Source organism: Planococcus citri, chromosome 3 (genome assembly GCF_950023065.1).
Source record: "Planococcus citri chromosome 3, ihPlaCitr1.1, whole genome shotgun sequence".
NCBI classification, from domain to species: Eukaryota; Metazoa; Arthropoda; class Insecta; order Hemiptera; family Pseudococcidae; genus Planococcus; species Planococcus citri.
The window spans coordinates 57741401-57761234 of NC_088679.1; the positions used below are offsets into that span (position 1 = coordinate 57741401).

The window sequence follows — 19834 nt, forward strand, 5'->3', positions numbered from 1 at the left end:
TAGATTTTGGAAAGTGAAGATGAACATGAAGAGAAATAGTAAAAAAAAGGTAAACAAAAATACAAATTCATCTGCAAGCTCAGTCTGTCATTTCGTTTATGCTGTGGATGATTTGTGTCTTTGTTCACTATTTCTTTCTATAGATAGGTACTTATCTTAATATTCCAACATCTGATTCGGTGGCAAAATAATTATGTTTATCCAAAATAAAAGAAAATTCTATGCTCCGTACATCTCGTGCTTCAAAGCAAAAATGTTTATATCATTAGTTACTCTCACTACAAAAGCTCTCAAGTTCGTCAAATTTTGTGCCATATTTCGATCCAATTTCCAACAAAGATTTTATGACTTGATAAAAATCCTCTCTTATAGCAGCCTAGATTTTTATTTTTTTCATTGTTTAGACAAAGGCATTTCTTTCACTCTAAAAGTTTTTATTTTTGCACAATTTGTGAACTGCATGTTTGTTACTCATGTTGTTGAAATATTTTTGAAAAACATTTCCAATTTATTTTAATTTCTTTTTGAAGGATTTAAGCTTTTTCAACAGTTTCATTTTCCAACGTGATTTTTCTTTGAAGACTCAACATTTCTGTGATTTGGTCAATTGGACAGGATACCCTATTCCACCCTTGGGAACCTAGAGAACCTCCAAAGGGTTAATGTCTCGCGATTTTTACTTACTATAATTATGTTACCAGGTGTTGAGGGCAGTCAATGATATACCATTCAAAAAGGTCTTTGCAGACAAGGCCAGAACAGCTGCTTTTATAAATTCTGCACTGAAAATGGAGATTATAAAAGAAGTTGCTCAAATCGCAGAATCAACTGACGATGCGACCCTTGTAGCAGAACAAACTGAGGGGAGTTGATTTACTTTGCCGCACAATAGCAGGCGATATGATTGCAGTTAACGATATACCATTCAAAAAGGTCTTTGCAGACAAGGCTAGAACAGCTGCTTTTATAAATTCTGCACTGAAAATGGAGATTATAAAAGAAGTTCCTAAAATCGCAGAATTAACGGTCGATGCGACCCTCGTAGCAGAACAAACTCACGGGAAAATGTGCGTTGTCAATTTACTTTGCCACATAACAGCAGCCGATATGATTGAAAAACGCTTCGGATTTCTACCGCCTACATTACGATTCGTCGACAAAACAGAGCGCTCTATAAAAGTAGAAGACGATAATTTTGCCCCATTAGGAAAATTTGAGATTCAAGTACATATTTATTAAAAATTGTAAAGATAATCACTCCCCTTCAAAAAACTGCACTATAGAAATGCATTATTCAGAAATCATCGCCAAGATACTGTAATAGTCAAATAAAAGACATTTCCACTCTCCACCAATCCACCATTTTTACAATGTGGGACATAGTTATTAGTTTGATTAGCTGCTGTTTCATTGCCAGGTGTCTGGTGAGTGGATGACAATACTAATCTAAAAGGATGTAACTCCACCTACTAGACTACCAATGTGAGATAATCATAGACGGTCGTACGAAAATTTCTAAGATATTGATCGACCAGTATCGAGGTGTCAAGGAGTTCTTCGAAGCTTTTTACACCATCGTTAACGACTTGGAGAGCGTGGAATGAATCCCCCTGTTTTCAGTATTTGAATAATTTGATTTCTTTGGTTAGTTTTAACATTGTACTTTTTCATATTCAAGTTTTCAGACATTTTACCAAGTATTGTGGATGTATACAATAGAACTAGGCATCATACAACTAAGTTCAAACCAATTGAGGCAAATTCTTCAAAATGATATACCGGTTTTGAATAGTATTTTAACCAATACAATGCCTCAAAGAAAAATCACTGCAAGTAGGATGTTAACAGCAGATATATTTTAAGAAAATGATTTGGTTTAAATCAGTTTTCACAAAGGAAAATTTGACAAATCTTACCATCAAAATTGGTCAAATGAAGTGTATAAAATTCAAAAAGTTCCAAAAATCCCCTATCCAACATATGCAAACGGATTCATCATCCTACATTATGCGAGTCAATTGTAAGTTCAACTTAATATATGTATTTGATGAATTAAATGAAACACTTTTTTTAAAAAATCATACACTGGGTCAGATTTGAACCCCGACCAATACTGAACCAAGTACTTCTGGTACTCAACCTCAACCTGGACCTTCAGCAGGAGTTCTCAAATGTACACCCAACTTTGCTACTATCACCGCCAATACCACCAATACTGATGCAACTACAACCAAAGCAAACTCCCAAAATCCAGAATGTACTAAGACAAGTGTTTTATGGAAGCATCAGCAATCAGCATCTGCCTTCATTCACTGCCTTCAGTTTTTCATACTTCATAGTTCATGGCTCATGCAATCTCTTGCCTTAGTGAATAGTGGAATATTGTTCTATTAATATTATTAATACATATTTTAATATTTATTCTTTCTACCAATTCATTTCAAAATGATGCAAATGAAAATAAGACAATTATCATATCAGATACAGAGGAAAATAATGAGAATGAGGCTATTGATTGATCTTGTAAAAATCAGTAAATTAATAAAAGTAATACCTAGTTTTTTTTCATTCACAAGAAAATTTTACACTGATCAGATGAAGTTATTTTCATTACTTAACAAGATTAGAACAAACCACTGAACACACTTGAGATGTGGGAATGTATAAGTTTAAAAAAGTATCTAATCATTTTTTTTTCACAAAAAATTTTACACTGATCTCATTCCAAATATTTCTATCACTAAAAAAATGCATTTTTAAAAAATTAAATTTCTTATACATATTTAGATCGATTTTGTACACGTTTTTTTTCCCTACATGTATAATCTTTACAATAAATTATTACACTTGCTACCAGTGTGACGTTGCAAAGTTGAGAACAATTTTTTTGTATCCAATTGGAAACATATTCAAGATGATGTCTGTAATGGAGTGGATGTTTGCAAGTACAGCAAGTACAAGCTTATTGAAGCAGACTGAGTATCAACAATTGTCACATGACAATCAGCGTAAGGTCAAGGAATTTATACAGTGGTTCGATGAAATTGCCGAGAAAATTCTGAAAGGTACTTACATAATGAGGAAGTTTGATTCAGATTCTGATTCCAAAAACAAGTGAATAAAATATCAATCGATTAATCATTCAATCAATCTACTATGAAAAAAGATTATGTGAAGGTGTAGCCTTTCTTCAAAATTGAAGAGGCAAAATACATTTTTAAAATCCAAGAGCCGAAGTCCATTTTGACCATGTAGGTCATTAGTAAGTACTTTGAAAAATGATTAAAATTACCTATTATGACTTTTTGCCCAACTTGCAAATTGAAGGAGCAACAAATGATTTTCAATTTTGAAAAATCGCGATGAAAAAAGTAAATGCGAAAATGAATGCTATGTCAAAAAATAAAACAAATTTTGCTGTAATCATTTTTCCCCTCTTAAAAAGTGATGAAAGCTCAACAATTTTTTAATTGGCTAAAAATTGTTGAGCTTCAAAAACGTTTTAAATTTTAGAGTAAGAAAAAAATGATCATACTTGGTAAAATTTGTTTATTTTTTGATGTATAGTAAGTATGTATTATTTCCGCTTTCATTTTTTTGATAGGTAGTGATTTTTTGAAATTAAAAACCATTTGTAGCACCTTCAATTTGAATCTTGGGCAAAAATTCATAATATGTAATTTTGTTTATTTTTCAACGTTCTACAGACCCCCATGGTCAAAATTGGATTTGACCCCTTCTAATTTTCAAGATTGGCCACACTTTCACATTGCTTTTTTTCTTAGTTGTGCCGGGTTGTACCTAGACTAATCTGAAGTATGGACATCCACTCACCAGACATCCTGTATTATTAATTTATTATCGAGTAAATAAATGAATATTTTAATCAAACTCGAAATAAGGGGAGAATGGAAGGACACAGATGAAATACGGGAACTACGAGAAGATAAACCCATGCAGCCTGCATTAGAAGAGTAAGGCACCTTAAAATGTTTTAAATTTTGATTTTAGGAACTCTAACTCAATTTTTTGTTTGAGGGAGAGAGGTGGCATATTTTGAAAATTTCTGAAATTCCAGTGGCCTGTGGAACCCCTCTCGAATGAGAGTAGATAGATAGCGTTAGTTTAGGTATTTTAGCTTACCATGTTGCAGTTGTTGTTCAGAAGTTGAATGAAATGAATCGTGAGAATGTTTTTATTTTCGTCATTATTAATAATAAATTAATTAATCTCTTGGGATTACCGAGGTCCCAAGATACCCTCTTCTCTCATACACAATAAATAAATCTGGCAAAATGTTTTTAACATGGACTGAGGATGGGCTCGAAGGGGCCAGTTATAATAGAAACAAATCCGGATGGATGGACAGCACTGTATTTAGCAATTGGTTCGAAAATATCATCCTGCTCTATTTTTGAAAGTTAGATGGGAAAAAAACCATCATCAGAGATAACTGTTCTTCTCACATCTCTCTATTGGCCATTGAGCAATGCAGGTAGCATAATATTCAATTTACATTGTTTCCTCCGAATACCACCCACATCATACAGCCACTGGATGTTGCATTTTTCAAATCAATCAAATTACACTGGCATACTGGCAAGCTGTCCTAGATGATTGGAAAGTTGGGCATACATAGAGGCGCCATTCAAAAATATGAGTTTCCCAAATTACTTGCGAATGTTTTTCCCTACTTGGGTTTGTTATGGCAAATTAGAAACTGCTGCTTAAGGGTATATTCTCAATACACCAAATTTTCTCATAGCATAACCAAAATGCCTTATTTTACATTAGTCTTATGGAACAAACTTTGATATAATTATTCAGAGCCGCGGATGAACGGAATGGGCTCAAATTTGAAATATATATTTTTCAAGACATTTCGAACAATCCTATGCATGCGTTTGTCGATACGTTAAATAGTTTTCGAAAAAATACACTTTTAAAAATGTTGGATTTTTCACCAAAAAGTCCCAAATTTCATTAAACGGTATTTTTTCGAAAACCATTAACGTATCGACAAACGCATGCATAGGATTGTTCGAAGTGTCTTGAAAAACATATATTTCAAATTTGAGCCCATTCCGTGCATCCGCGGCTCTGAATAATTATATTTACGTTTGGCAGGCAAACCGATATACTACCATGTATTGAGAATATCCCCTTAATTTACAGCTCAAAAGCGGCTGTTTTTATAAAAGGAGGTGCTTCTAGCGGACGACTTTTCACTAGAGAAAACTGGTGAGTCTGCTTATAAAAACTGCCGCAATTTACAGGTCAAAATCGGCTGTTTAAGTGCCTGATAAAATTGTTATTTATTAAAAATTTTAAAGGAATGGCTGAAAAGAATCAAGTACTTATATGAATGAAATATTGAGTAGGGTATCAAAAAAAATGTCCCATTTCTTTTTGAAACCATTGAAAACATATATTTTAGATGAGAAAATGTAATCCCAACTGATAGCAGCAGAATAATGTGCTCATGTCATTTCTTTAGTAAAGATTGAAAAGAATGAGGGAGGAACATAATTTAAAAAATGGAACTAACTTGTGCTTCAAATTGCCTGAAAAACATCTAAACTTTGAAAAAATTTCAATTTGAATGTCAGAAATAATTTTGAATTATTCATAGGTAACAATAATGTACTGAAAGTTGTGATAAAATCTAAATAAAATTCTGATAAGTTTGATGACTGATAACTCCAAAAATGTACAGATAACAGATGCAAAACTTTAAAATGCTATAATATAACTTTGCATTTGGTTTGAAGAGTGTAATACGTAGGGCACCCTGCCCAATTATCAAATCACAAAAAGTTGAGCTTTCACAGGGAAATCATTTTGGAAAATAAAAATTTTGAAAAAACTCAAATCCTTCATTTCCAACAAAACAAATTAATATAAATTGGAAATTTTTTTCAAAAATAATTCAACAACATGAGTAAAAAAATTGGTCAAATGCACTTTTTGAAAACATTTTTAAAAGCAAGTTTGTGTGATGAAAACCAGACTTATACCACATATAAATTAATGATAATTTTTTTATTCGTTTTCAAGAAATGTTTTCAAAAAGTGCTCATTGTCTAACGTTCATTACCTTATATTGTTGAATTATTTTCAAAGAAAATTTCCAACTTACAAATATATGTATTCATTTGTTTTGTTGGGAATGGAGGATTTGAACTTTTTCAAAACTTTCATTATCCAAAATGATTTCCCTGTGAAAGCTCAACTTTCCTGTGATTTGATCTAATTGGGCAGGGAGCCCTATTACACTCTTCAAAGCAATTTGTGTCCCGAACATGGTAACCTAGAGAACATTCAAAGGGTTAATGTTATCTTCATGTTTAAGATTTTCCCTTTCAATTAAAATGCACTGACAGCTCTAAAATTCAACAAACGTACTTCAGTGTGAATTGAATAGTTTTTGGGAAAAAATCGATCAGTCATTTAGTCAATCAAAATGAGTTGAATTGGCAGAATCTGGATGAATACGTAAGTAATTTTTTCTTTTCTGTGATAAAATTAAAATCAATTGTTATCTATTTGATAATAAATCGTAGGTAAACAATCCCATCGCCTTAATTTTTTCCCTTGCTCCATTTTGCACAAAAATTACGCAATTTGTAAAATAAACAAGTCTAGATTTTACGAACATCTGAAGGCATCGCGTAAGCCAAGTGAAAAAGAAAAGAAAGCTGAGTGAAAAAAAGTACACCGAGTGAGAGAATATACAGAAGAACCCAGCGAGCGAAATTTTCTGTATTTCATTTCGAAACAACATCGAGAAATGTACCGTATAATTTCGGTTTTCGAAAGCGGCGTGAATAATGAACAAAGGCTATAAACCTTTTAGCAAGTTGCGAGGACGGCATCGTCGAATCCATCTTAATACGTTCGCAAATGCGAACTGAATTCGTACATTACTTTTATTTCGCTTGATGTCGATGAATTTCGATTAGTTTTCCGTTTTACGAGCCACTGTAATCGCATACCATTTTCATAATTCACATAACTTTTCCTGTTGCCTTCCTTATACCATATAACCTATTCATTCTTCTCCGTAGTTATATTTTTTTCGGTTTAAATCTAAACCTTGAAATGCCTGACGCGTTCGAAAACGTCATCGTTATTTTTAACTCATCCCGTCGACTATCGTTGGCTTGATAATTTTTTGTTAAATACGAATACTTTTTTTCCTTTTTTTATGTTTTTTTTTTTTTTTGTAAACTATGCACACGAGACCGAGGGTAAAATCGCATTTAACCGAGCGTTTAATAAATCGTCGATGAAATATTAGAGCCCGAAAAAGCGAGAAACAGAAAAAAACCCAACAGACTGCGTGAAGCAGTTTTTCAAAAAAAAAAAAAAAAGAACACACACACACTCGTGAGTTATTTAAATATAAAAAATAACCGGTATATGGGCGAGCTAATATAGCTGTAGGAAAAAAAATGTCACCAACATTCGTTTTTAAGAAAATGAACGTAATCTTGGGTTAATGCTTTTTTCCCCAGCTAGTTTTACTACATATAATATACATTTGCAGCCATTTATTTTACACGAAATGCCATATCAGGTTTTCGCCGCTCTATTTCCAACCATCGTCCCACCATCCCTCCATTTATCATATTCGTCGCGATAATTGATAATCTGTTTGCGCCGTTCTTTGCTATAGGAATTCGGCACGCCGCACAAGTTCGCCGGAGTAATTAATTTTCGCGTTAGCGAGTCGCCTGCCTCTATGCTTTGAATTCATTTTCTAAATATTTTGGGCAGCGCTTTTCATTCGTGCAACAACTTGTATAGAAGCTCCTTGAAGCGGCCAAAAGCCGATTGCCCTTCGTGGACCATTTACCAAAAACCTAGCTCGTAATCGAACCTTATTACTCGACTCGAGACAATCTAACTACACTTGTGGGTTTTCACTATTGTGATAAACACCAGTTAACTATTCCCATTAATTAAAGGCCGAGGTATATAGAGCGAATTACCTTCGTAATGCGACGTTTGTTAACCACACGTGCGAATGTGACCTGAAAATTTGCAAATGGGGCAAGAAATGGCCGTCTTGAGGTACTTTTTTTTTGAGGACACGGTGATGCGATTGTCTTATGATAATGATTTTACAGAAAATACTTGCAGAATATTCTATTACAGGGTGTCTAAAACAGCCCCTCCAATCCAGAAGGTCAGGAAAAGTCCTTCTTTTTTCCGAATTTTTAAATAATCGATCTTTCAATTAAGATCAAAATCGAGCAAAAAATATAGGTAAGTTCAATTTTTCAGAATTTTTCATTTTGGATGGACGACCAAACTGGAGTTGGTACACGATACCTCACCAGTGTATTCCCAGATCGATGTACAGCAGAAGGACTGTTAAAAGCTATACAGACTGCTGTGAAAGATTCAAAATTGAACTTTTCTAATATCATTCAGCTATCCGATGGATCAGCCTAATGTGAATCTGAAGGTGTACTAGGATTTAATAAATTATCTGGCAGAAAATGATTGTAACAAAATGCTAAATACCAGTTCGTGTTTCTTACACACATACGTAGTACTTAACGCTTATAAAACCGCTCATGAATAAGCGGAATGGAATGTGAATGAATTTTTGCGTGCATTGTATTACCTATTTAAAAATTTTCCAACTAGACGAGCTGAATACAGGGTATCCGGGGAGTAATGGTACAAACTTCAGATTTGGATACAATCAGGTACGACTAAAAAAAAAAAAAAAAAAATGGGCTATGTAAACAGGTGACCTATCTTTAAAATTGAAGGGACAAAATACTTTTTCAATATCTGAGAGCTAAAATCCAATTTTGACCACGGGGGTCGGTAGTACTTTGAAAAATAAACAAAATTATCTATTACATATGACTTCTCAATTCCGCACGCATTTTTTATCAAATTGAAAATCAATTGTGGCCCAGTTCAATTTGCAAGTTAGGCAAAAAGTCATAATAGGTAATTTTGTTCAATTTTCAAAGTACACTACCGACCCCCATGGTCAAAATTGGATTTTGGCTCTTGGATTTTGAAAACGTATTTTGCTCCTTCAATTTTCAAGATAGACAACTTGTTTATCTTACGTTTTTTTTTTACTCGTACCCAGTTATATCCAAATCTGAAGTTAGGTCTACCACTCCCCGGACACCCTGTATACGCATTTAACGAGTTCTGACTCATTTCCAGCAAAGTTTTATTAAATTGGTTTTTCTTGACTCCCCTCCTTTCGAGGTTCCTGATCGTCCAGTGATACTTTGTAGATCACACGGTTTCACATTTTCAGTTACTACAATAATTCTGATTGGGCGAATGCATCCAGAGGTCAAATTCCACAAATGAGAATGACCCCTCGATTTGTTTTTTTTTGTAAGTATAGTGAGAAAAAGGAACTGAAATAAGAAAATTAAAAGTATAAAAATCGTTTGAGTAAATATGTAGCTCAAATTGGTAGGTAAAACATTTTTTCATTCTCTTTTTAACCTGGAGGGTCCACTCAAACTTTTTTTTGAAATCTCTGCAAATTGCGTTCTAATCGTCCGACTGAAAAAGGTCAGAAAAAGAAATTCTAGATTACACGATTTCAATTGTCACAAAAATTTTGATCGAGCATAATAGAAACAGCATGATCCAAAACTGTTTTCAAGGCAATTTTTAAATTTCTTTATGAAATTTATTCGCAATAGTTCACTTTGCCTGAAAAAAAATTTAATTTTATAACTCAATTCTCACACATCAACAACTACTAGTTTTGGGCAGTTCTGAAGCCGTCAGTGATTTTTTAATTTTCTCCAAAAACTTCAAATTGCTTCGGAAGGCCTAAAACGGAATGGAGAAATTTGAAAAACTCGCCGGAAGCTCCAAAAAAGTAAAACTGCGATTCACCATGGATGCCAAAATTCAATTTTGACCCTTCCAGAGCGATTTTGAAATTTCTACAGAAAATTGAAAAATTACTGGAGACTCCAGAATGGTCCAAAACGAGTATCTAGTTGTCAATGTGTGGAAGTTGAATAGAAAAATTATTCGCTTTGGTACACTTTGCTCTAAAAAATTTACACATGAAAAAGTTTGAAAATCGCCCTCAGAAGAGATTTTTAAAATTTTTAAATTCTCCAAAAGTTCGGCAAAAATCCAAAAATGAACTTTGAGCACTTGGAACTTTTGTTAGGGTGGTTTTAGAACATACCTACTATTTCGATCTAGCTAGGTTTTTTTTCAATTTGGAGAGTGTAAATTCAAAATTTTCTCTGGTGAGTTTTATTCTTTTTGAAAAAGTTCAAGAGTCAGAGAGTTTGAACAAATTTATGACGTTCATATACTCCATAGTGACGTATCCAGGGTGAAATCGTGAGGAGGTTTTATGTTTCAATTTCTGATGGAGGGGGAGGGGGTCAAGTTTTTTTCAGCCTATATAACAAACGTTTCACTCTCAAAATTAGGTATATGGCGTTGCCAAGATTTTACCCAGGAGGAAGGAAACTAAAACTGGATTAGATATACGATATACTTACATAAAAAAATCGAAACTTAGGTAATTTTTCGAAAATTTCTTCATAATGAATAGATGATTATTCTATTGAAATAAGAGAAAATTACTGCTCGAACAAAGCGAAAGGAATTTTTCTTTTGAAAAATGGTTCAAAAAACGAAAAAAGTCCATTGACAATATGACGTATTATACGCAACTACGTATGCAACAGTGAAGAACAGATTGCAGGAAAGTTTTTGCATTTTGTGATTTTGCTATTTTGCTTATTTTATTTTTATATTTATTTACTGATTCTAATGAGTCATGCTTTCAGACTTTTCTTTCAAGCAGCTCTCCTTGATTGATATAGCATAATTAAAATAACCTTAAACATTTAAACAATAGTATCAATTTGTAAGTTGATTTTTTTAGTTTCACTTCTTGATAGCAAGATGCCTAAATTTCATAAAATTGAATTCAAAAATATTTTTGAAAATTTGAAAAGTGAAAACCAGATCTAGAGCCAGAGCTTGGAGCTTGCTTGCAAGTTGCAGCTTCGTTCTCGACGTTCTCGTAGAAAAAGAAGCACCACTTCTCTTTGTTTTCAATCCAATTATGCTCGGAATAGCCTGACGTCCTTGACCTAGGCCAAATCGTTGAATGTAAGTTATTCGTTCCTGGTATTTGTTTGTTTTGAACCGGGGTTTGCCATGGCAACAGGTGTTAGTGATTAATTTCGTAAACTTTTGAAAGGATATCTCGTAATTTGACACTTTACATCGCGATGTCGCAATAATCGAAATGTTCATCTACTTAAGCAAGAAAGTACGTATTTCAAATAAGTACCTAGGTACTAATATGTAATGTAATAAAAAATCGCACAAAACTAACACGTAATTTCAACTATCGTAGATCGCTATACCCAACAATTTAAAAGTAAATTGCGTTCAATGGAGCTCAGAAAACGGCTGTATAGCTGCCGGAGGAGAAGATGGGCTGCTGAAGATAATGAAGCTGGATTCAGGTTCGAACCTCAGACTGTTAGGTTATTAAGTCGAGATGAATTTTACAATATGTAGCAACAAGTGATTTTCACACCTGTTTAGAAAAAACCAAAAACGCCGGTGGAACCTCGATGAACCAAAACCTAGAAGGACATTCCGGTAATGTACAGATTGTAGCTTGGAACGAACAGTATCAGAAGTTGACTTCCAGTGATGATAATGGGTTGATAATTGTATGGGTATTACATAAGGTAAGGGTAAAGTGTTCATTCTCCAACTTGATATCATCGAGAAATCTGATTATCTACTTCGAATTTGGTTTCGTTAAAGGGCACATGGTACGAAGAAATGATTAACAATCGAAATAAATCTGTAGTTAAAGGTGTGGCTTGGAATTACGATGGACAAAAAGTATGCATCGCTTATGAAGATGGTAAGATTAGTGCGAAAGAACTAAAATCATGTGTATCAAAATATAGATAGGTATCTTATTTTGATAATTATTAACTCGTTTCGTAGGAGCTGTAATTGTGGGATCAGTCGATGGAAGTCGTATTTGGGGCAAAGAGTTGAAAAAGCTCGGATTAACAGCTGTTCAATGGTCTCCAAACTCTAAATATATTTTATTCGGTACTCGAAATGGTGAATTGCATCTGTACGACGATGAAGGAGTATTTACGGTAAATTAATACGTATCACGTCATTATTAAAATAATAATTCAAAAACATCTTCTAATGATATATTTTTCTATCCATAGACGAAAATCAAAGTATGCTGTTTGCCTGCTGTTCACGTGATCATTCATATTGCAGCTATTCATTGGTATAATGGTCGTAATGGTTATGTCGAAGAGAATTGCCCTGTTCTAGCCATAGTTTATCAATCAGGACACATGCAGTTGATGAAAAATCAGCACGATGAAAGTAAATACACTTTTATCCACCTACGTTTGTTTCAATCCCAATCTTTACTCATTCTATTCGTGTTTTTTTTCATTTTTAGAACCTATCATATTAGATATCGGTATGTACGTTAGCAGCTGTCGATGGAATCACGATGGTAGTATTTTGGCTGTAACCGGTTCTACGATTTTAGTAGGAGAGGCCAAAGAGACGAACATAGTTCAGTTTTTTTCACCTTATGGCGAGGTACCCTATACTTACATCGCTGTAAAATTAATCTCGAATCTCACCAAAATGTATTTTAATGGAATTGTTTTATTTCTAGCACATTCGTACGTTGAAATTACCCGGTAGCCAGGTCTCTGATTGCAGCTGGGAAGGTAGTTCGTTGAAGATCGCTTTAGCTGTGGATACGTTTGTATTTTTCGCCAACATTAGACCGAATTATTCGTGGTGTTATTTCTCCAATACAGTTGTGTTTCCGGTGAAAAATCATTTAAAAAATGAAACCGTCGTTACGTTCTGGGATACGAAAAATAACGAAGTATGGGATTAATACCTATCGTAAGGCAGTTTTTTTTTAAAAGAAACATTCTACATACGATTTATTTGACTGTTTTGTATCGGTAGTGTAATCAGAAAATTGTCAAATCGTTACTTTCACTGGATGCTCATAAAGATCATTGTGTGATGGCCATTGAAACTGAAACGTCCAGTGCTCAGTATATGTTGATGGTGTGCAATGTTTTGACTACAGTGATCGATTGTGAGTTTATCTGATTCCATTTTTTCCCCTTCAATTATTGATTTACGAGTAGAATGGACTTCACTCCAGATATTTTGGGAATTTATTTTAGGTAAATTTATGGATCTGAAACCGATCTGGGTTTGTATCAATAGTACCCATATTTTTGCTGCTTCTCAAGAAAATTTCATCGTGTGGCATTACATAACTCCAAAATCACGATCTTCGATGTTCAAATTGGGAAGTGAGTAGAATTACATGAGAATTTTTTTTAGTTAATGTACTTCGTATAGTTTTTGTCGGTATTGGCTAGACTCATTTTGAAAACGAACCACCTCTTTAGCCAATTCAGCTGATTTTTTTAAAAAGAGATTTTCAACACATCTCTTTTAAAATTCTTTTTGATAATTTGCAAAGAAAAATTTTAGTATCCCGACAAAATTGAAATGAACAGGGTGGAATGAGGAGGGGGTGATATTAAAAAATTTAAATTTTGGAATTTTGGTTGAATTATAAAAACTTACACCATTTCTATGCAGCATCAACATTTTATAGCAGAAGAAATTTTCTAAAAATTTTTGGAAAGCGATCCAAAAATTCCAAAAAATGGTTTCCAGGGCATATTCTTCCACTATGGAACTAAATTGGTCCAAATATAGGACTTAAAAATGAAATACAACTAATAAAAAAAAATATTTTTCAAAAAAATTCACGTTGGTATTAGGACCTTCCCCGTCAAATTTAGGACCCTTAAAATTAAAAAATGACCTTCGATATCTCCCAAATGGGGTGAAATGTTTCAAATTTTCACCAGAAACTGAGGATTTGATAATACTAAAATATGTTGTGGTGGCCATTGCACTTCAGTTTTTCAATATTTTTGGAAAGGGGTCCAATAATTCCGAAAATATGTTTCTTGAGGCATATCAGACCAAAACACTTCAAATTTCATATTTGAGGTTAAAATATGATTTAGAAAAAAAAAAACATTTTTCCAAAAAAAAAGTACACAGTCTCGCCATAAGTTCTGACCCTACTTTAAACGCTTCCAATACAAAAACGAAATTTTAAAAACGTAAAAGTGATTATATATTCGGAAAGTAAATGAAAAAATCTTTAATTTGACTGTATTTAGCTGCAACATGCTGCTCAAGGCGCTTAACAAAACGGGAATGACAGATGAAACGACAGAAGCCCCACGTACGCAAAAAACCAAAAAAAAAATTGATCGAAAAATTTTTTTTTGAAATTGTTTTATGCGCATCAAATTTTTTTCACTAAAACAATAATTCTGTGCTCCAGGATCACCAAATTACTATTTTAGTAAAAAAAAATTGATGCGCATAAAAAAATTTCAAAAAAAAATTTTTTGGTCAATTTTTTTTTTGGTTTTTTGCGTACGTGGGGCTTCTGTTGTTTCATCTGTCATTCCCGTTTTGTTAAGCGCCTTGAGCAGCATGTTGCAGCTAAATACAGTCAAACTAAAGATTTTTTCATCTACTTTCCGAATATATAATCACTTTTACGTTTTTAAAATTTCGTTTTTGTATTAGAAGCGTTTAAAGTAGGGTCAGAACTTATGGCAAGACTGTGTACTTGGTAAACATTTTGAATTTGAAGTTTAAAAAAAACGTTTTTTCCAAAAAAAATAAAGGTATGAACTTTTAGGACCCTCTTCCCCAATTTGAGGCCCTTAAAATTAAAATTAGACCTTTGATACCTTTTCAGAGGTAAATATTCGAAGACAGCTTTCGATTGAAAAAAAAAATTAGCTTCTTAGTGATCATACCTATGTAGTAGCAAAATAAAAATTGCGAGAACTTTTTCAAATTTGCACCTTTGAAATTACCAGGGATGCAAAAAATTCAAACTTTTGATCGCTTTAATAATTTATTTTTGGAATTTGATTTTAAAAATTTGGCAATTTCTAAATTTTTACATTGAAATGAGTCGCTCAATTCACCCATCCTCTTCGAATTTCAAAATAAAATTTGACCAAAATTTCAAATTTTTTGTGCTTTATTTTCAAACAATTTTTTTTACAATGATTTTGGCAAAGAGCACATAATGCTTTTCTAAACAAAAATTTGGCTAGCAATAAGTAAAAACCGAAAATTGTGCTGTAGTAATTTTCTGGACACCTTGTCAAAAAATGTTCAACTTCGATACAATTTATCCGATTTTTCACTCCTTCGTAGGACTCATACTCAAATTTCATCTTAAAAAAAGTGTCCAAACATTTTAATGCAGAAAAATTACAAAACAAAAAACACAACTTGTTAATTGAATTTAATGTGGAACTTACGATAGAAAAAATTACGAAACGAACCATTCTACTTGGGTAGGTACAAGGTACCTACTCAATATCCAATAAGGAAACTCAACCTCTACTTCGGCAGTGCTTTCTGGAAAAATTAACTAAAGCGAGACTTATTAGCAATTATTGAGAAAAAGTTGTACTTCATAAAATTTTATATAAAAAAGCTGAGCTTCCAGAAAATGTTTGGTAAAACGAATATATAACAATTTTGACAAATGACGAGATTTTTTTGGCAATTTTTGCAAAAAATATTTTTTATGCACTTTTTGTAAAAATTGAGACTTTTTTAGCTTTTATTCATTTCGTAAAAAGCAAGACATTAATCAATTTTTTTGCAAAAAGTTGGACCTTTTTGTCATTTATGTGCAAAAAGTGACTTTTTCACAAGTTTTGTCGAATTGCCATTACATATAATATTATGTACATATAAAAAAAAACAATAATTTTTTCTTTTCCTATCAAACATTAGGGCGTAGAGCCAAGATCTAGATTAGGAAAAATTGAAATTTTTGACCTTTTTTTCAAGTAACCAGAGTAACGAAAATGTCGAAAAAAGTATCAAAAAGTTACTTTCAGCTTTTATCAACTTTGGTAAATTGATTAGGTAGGTACCTACTCGAAAATCAACCGAATATAAGTCCTTCTATTGGCAGGTGGCACAAAGGACGTAAAAACCTCACTCGTCGCAAATCCAAAAATGAATCTTGAAATTCCAATAGCTCCACTTTCATTTTTCAAACTATCGCAAATCAATAATTATTGATATTTTTCCAGACGCCAGTCACAAAAAAGAAAGACTTTATCACATCGACGACACACCTTCCGGAGTAGCTGAAGTTATTCAAGATCTGGATAAAAATTTCGAGGTAAATTCATTGCGCTTTTCAAAATCATTTTCATTCTACTTTCTTATAAGTAGAAGTACATACAACGAAAGTTCATAAATTAGTAATAATCGATGCTTTCGTTTGTTGCAGTTTTCATCGAGGTCGCAGGTAAAACGCTAAATAATTAATGGAAATCGAGGAGAATTGAAAACAAGTGGTTCATATCGGTTGTATTTCTTTTCATATTGTGTTGCATAGCCTACCAAAGATCCAATTTGCTGCATGACGTGTTCCAATAAAACGCTTTTGATCGGAAGACGTAGCGGAACAATTCAGAGATACACTCTACCTCAAGTTGCTCTTATTCAGAGATTCGCTCTGTCCACCAGACCTCAATCTATAGCTATAAATTGCAATAGCACGTAAGTATAGTAAATTTTTTTGAGCACATGCCCCGCACAAATGATTCACAATTTTTTTCATCTCTTCAACACAGAAAATTCTCCGTTATCGATTGCACCGGAGCTCTCTCATTGATCAATTTGCATAAAGATATCCCTGACAAGTACGGTGTGAGTAAAGAAGACGGTGGAGTGCAAATCGACAGAAGAGATGTTTGGGATATGAAATGGGCCTCTGATAATCCGCAATATTTAGCGATTATGGAACGAAATCGAATGTACGTGTTGAAAGACGGGCTTCCAGAAGAACCTATCAATAGTTCAGCGTATATAGCTGATTTTGAGGTAGGTTTTTTTGTGAATTTCACACAATAAAGCGATGTTTTGATTCACTAATCACTAATCAGGGGTACCTATTTGTAGAATTTAGAAATCAAAGGGGTGCTATTGGATGAAGTTATTACATCTGCGGATAAACTGAGTCCAGAAAGTGTAATTAATTTTGAAACGAAATCTCTACGTGATACAAGAGAACTGCTACAAAAAATTGGTATTCAAGAAGCGACCGCTTTTATCGAGAAAAACCCTCATCCGAGATTATGGTCGGTAATATTTCAATTCAGTCTTCATTATTTTAATTATTCCCTAAATCATCTCGAATTCATTCTGCAGGAGATTACTGGCTGAAGCAGCTCTCCAAAACTTGGACTTGACCACAGCTGAGATGGCCTACGTTCGATGCAACGATTACGGAGGTATTCAGCTCATCAAGAAATTATCAAACATACAAAACGTTCAACTCAAAAAAGCCACCATCGCCGCATATTTTGGCAAATTCGACGAAGCTGAAGAACTCTACTTGATGGCTGATCGTCGAGACTTGGCAATCGAGCAACGTGAAAAACTAGGAGACTGGTTCAAGGTGATCGAATTAATGAGAACAGCCTCGGTGAGCTCGGATAGCCAGATGACCAAAGCGTGGAATAATATAGGAGATTATTTCCTGGAAAGGAATAAATTGTAAGCTTTCCTCTCCATAGGATTTCTTGAGCACGAGTAATGGAATATCGATGAATAATATTTTGACGGGGGTTATTTTCAGAGAAGCTGCCAAAGAGTATTATTTAAAAGCGAGCAATTACGAAAAACTAATCGTCTGTTATCAGTATTTAGAAGATTACGACTCCCTAGAATCGTGTGTATCCATGTTACCTGAACAGAGTCCCTTATTGAAAAAAATTGGCGAGATATTTATGAACGTAGGAATGTGCTCGCAATCTGTCAACGCGTATTTGAAGGTAAATTCTTCTCTCCCCCCCCCCCTCACAAGAAAAAAACTCACGCAATTTGAATTTTGATAAATTCCAAAATAACATCATATTTTTTTTTCAGTGTGATGCTGTCCAAACGGCCGCAGAAGTATGTGTCAAGCTCAACGAATGGGATCGAGCTCTTCAATTAGCCAATCAGTACAAAACAAACGTACAAATTTTGCAAATGTTCGAAAAACACGTCCATCAATTGCTTCAAAAAGGCAAAACACTAGATACTATTCAACTTTATCGTAAAGCAGAACGATATTTGGAAGCTGCCGAGTTGCTTTTTGATGTAGGTTGATTTTATATAGAGCTGATGTTTTGATATTATTTTGTAGAATGTGAAGGTGACGACCTCCATTTTGTATTTCAGTTGGCCAATGATCAAAGTAAAAAATATCCTCCTGCTTTGATGAAGAAAATGTATGTTTTGGTAGGCTTACTGGTAGAGGATTACCTCAAGCATGCTAAAGTGAAATCGAAATCTGAAGGTAAGAAGTGAAAATGTTATTGTGACACAGCAAGAGATTCTAATAATCGTATTGAAATGGATATTTTTCAGGTAGTCGAGCTAAAACAATCGGAGGTATCGATGTAGACTCAATCAGAAGTATTAAATTACTGGACAATCCTTGGTATTATGCTGAAGCTTACCATCTACTCATGTTATCACAATTGCAAATGATGAATGGTACGAATACCATACACAATCAACTCTGCAAATAAACACCATAATTTTTTTTAAATCAATGTAGGTATTTCATACTTTGAATATTTTTCGACAGGTAATCTCGATTCTGCTTTAAAAATAGCTGTCAGGTTACGCAACTACGACGATATACTCGATCCAATACAAATATACAGCATCATCACAACTTCTGCCATTTGCTGTAAAGCTTTTGATACAGCTTCGAAAGCATTCATAGAATTAGAAGCAATTCCATCAGTAAGTACTAATTCAACTATCGGAAGAGAAAGTTTTGAATTTTTGATACAATCTATGCTACTTTCTATAGGAACGTCAGAAGGAGTACGAATTGATGGCTTTAAATCTGTTCAGTAAAAATGAACCCAAAGATCCCACCGATAAATTTTCCAGATGCTCAAATTGCTCACGTGTCAATTCGTTATGGTAAGCTCATCATTGTAAGATGTACCAACTTGTACTCAGAGATTTGAGATTCTATTCCATATTTTTTTTTTGTAGGGATTCCAAATGTGAGGGGTGTAACGTTCAAGGAATGGTGTGCATGGCTACTGGACAAATCATTGAGAACATATCCGATGGATGGCAATGTACTGTATGCAAACATTTCACCCTTTTTGCCCAAATGGTGTCGATGAAAACATGCCCGTTGTGTCATTCACCTTCAAAACTGTGATATTTTTTTTTTCAAAATAGCTGGATTTACTTTGATTATTTGTTTATTTTCAATCCTTGGATCAATTATACGTTGCCTCGAGTGTTTTTTACTCATTGATATCGACTTTATTTCGAGGTAGGCACCTTATCTACTTATACGTGGAATATTACAAAATAGAGGGCTTGTTTCGTAAGAAGATAAGTAAATCATCCAAAGTTGAATTCTGGAAGGAATTTTTCTCCATATTGTCTGCTGATCACTTTTTTCAGTGCATAAGACAGAGGTGAAACTAGAGCTCTAAAACCACCTATTTTCGAAATGACTCATGCCCAATTTTTTTTTTCACAAGTTGATATCAGGCACTCTTTCACTTCGAATACTGTTTAAAGGTGGCTAGTAACACAATGAGATGTTGGTGTCTCTCAAGTGTGCTTTTTGAAAAAATGTAGCATAAAAATTCTTATGCAGGCA

General features: G+C 33.7%; 2 protein-coding genes across 6 annotated transcripts in view; one reads left to right on the top strand and one right to left on the bottom strand.

Annotated features, from left to right (window-relative positions):
- LOC135841343 (dipeptidase 1-like) overlaps positions 1-19834 on the bottom strand; it is a 705386-nt gene that overhangs the window by 100894 nt on the left and 584658 nt on the right. The window lies entirely within an intron of this gene.
- Oseg4 (intraflagellar transport protein Oseg4) lies at positions 11163-19472 on the top strand. The gene is made up of 23 exons (XM_065358096.1): positions 11163-11308; positions 11396-11507; positions 11590-11738; positions 11818-11920; positions 12007-12167; positions 12246-12411; positions 12491-12636; positions 12716-12934; positions 13021-13156; positions 13248-13379; positions 16230-16321; positions 16433-16450; positions 16541-16704; positions 16779-17028; positions 17107-17285; positions 17356-17703; positions 17786-17981; positions 18076-18291; positions 18373-18490; positions 18562-18690; positions 18785-18945; positions 19016-19131; positions 19207-19472. The coding sequence occupies exons 1-23, from the start codon at positions 11285-11287 to the stop codon at positions 19379-19381; spliced, it is 3510 nt and encodes a 1169-aa protein (XP_065214168.1). The 5' UTR covers positions 11163-11284; the 3' UTR covers positions 19382-19472.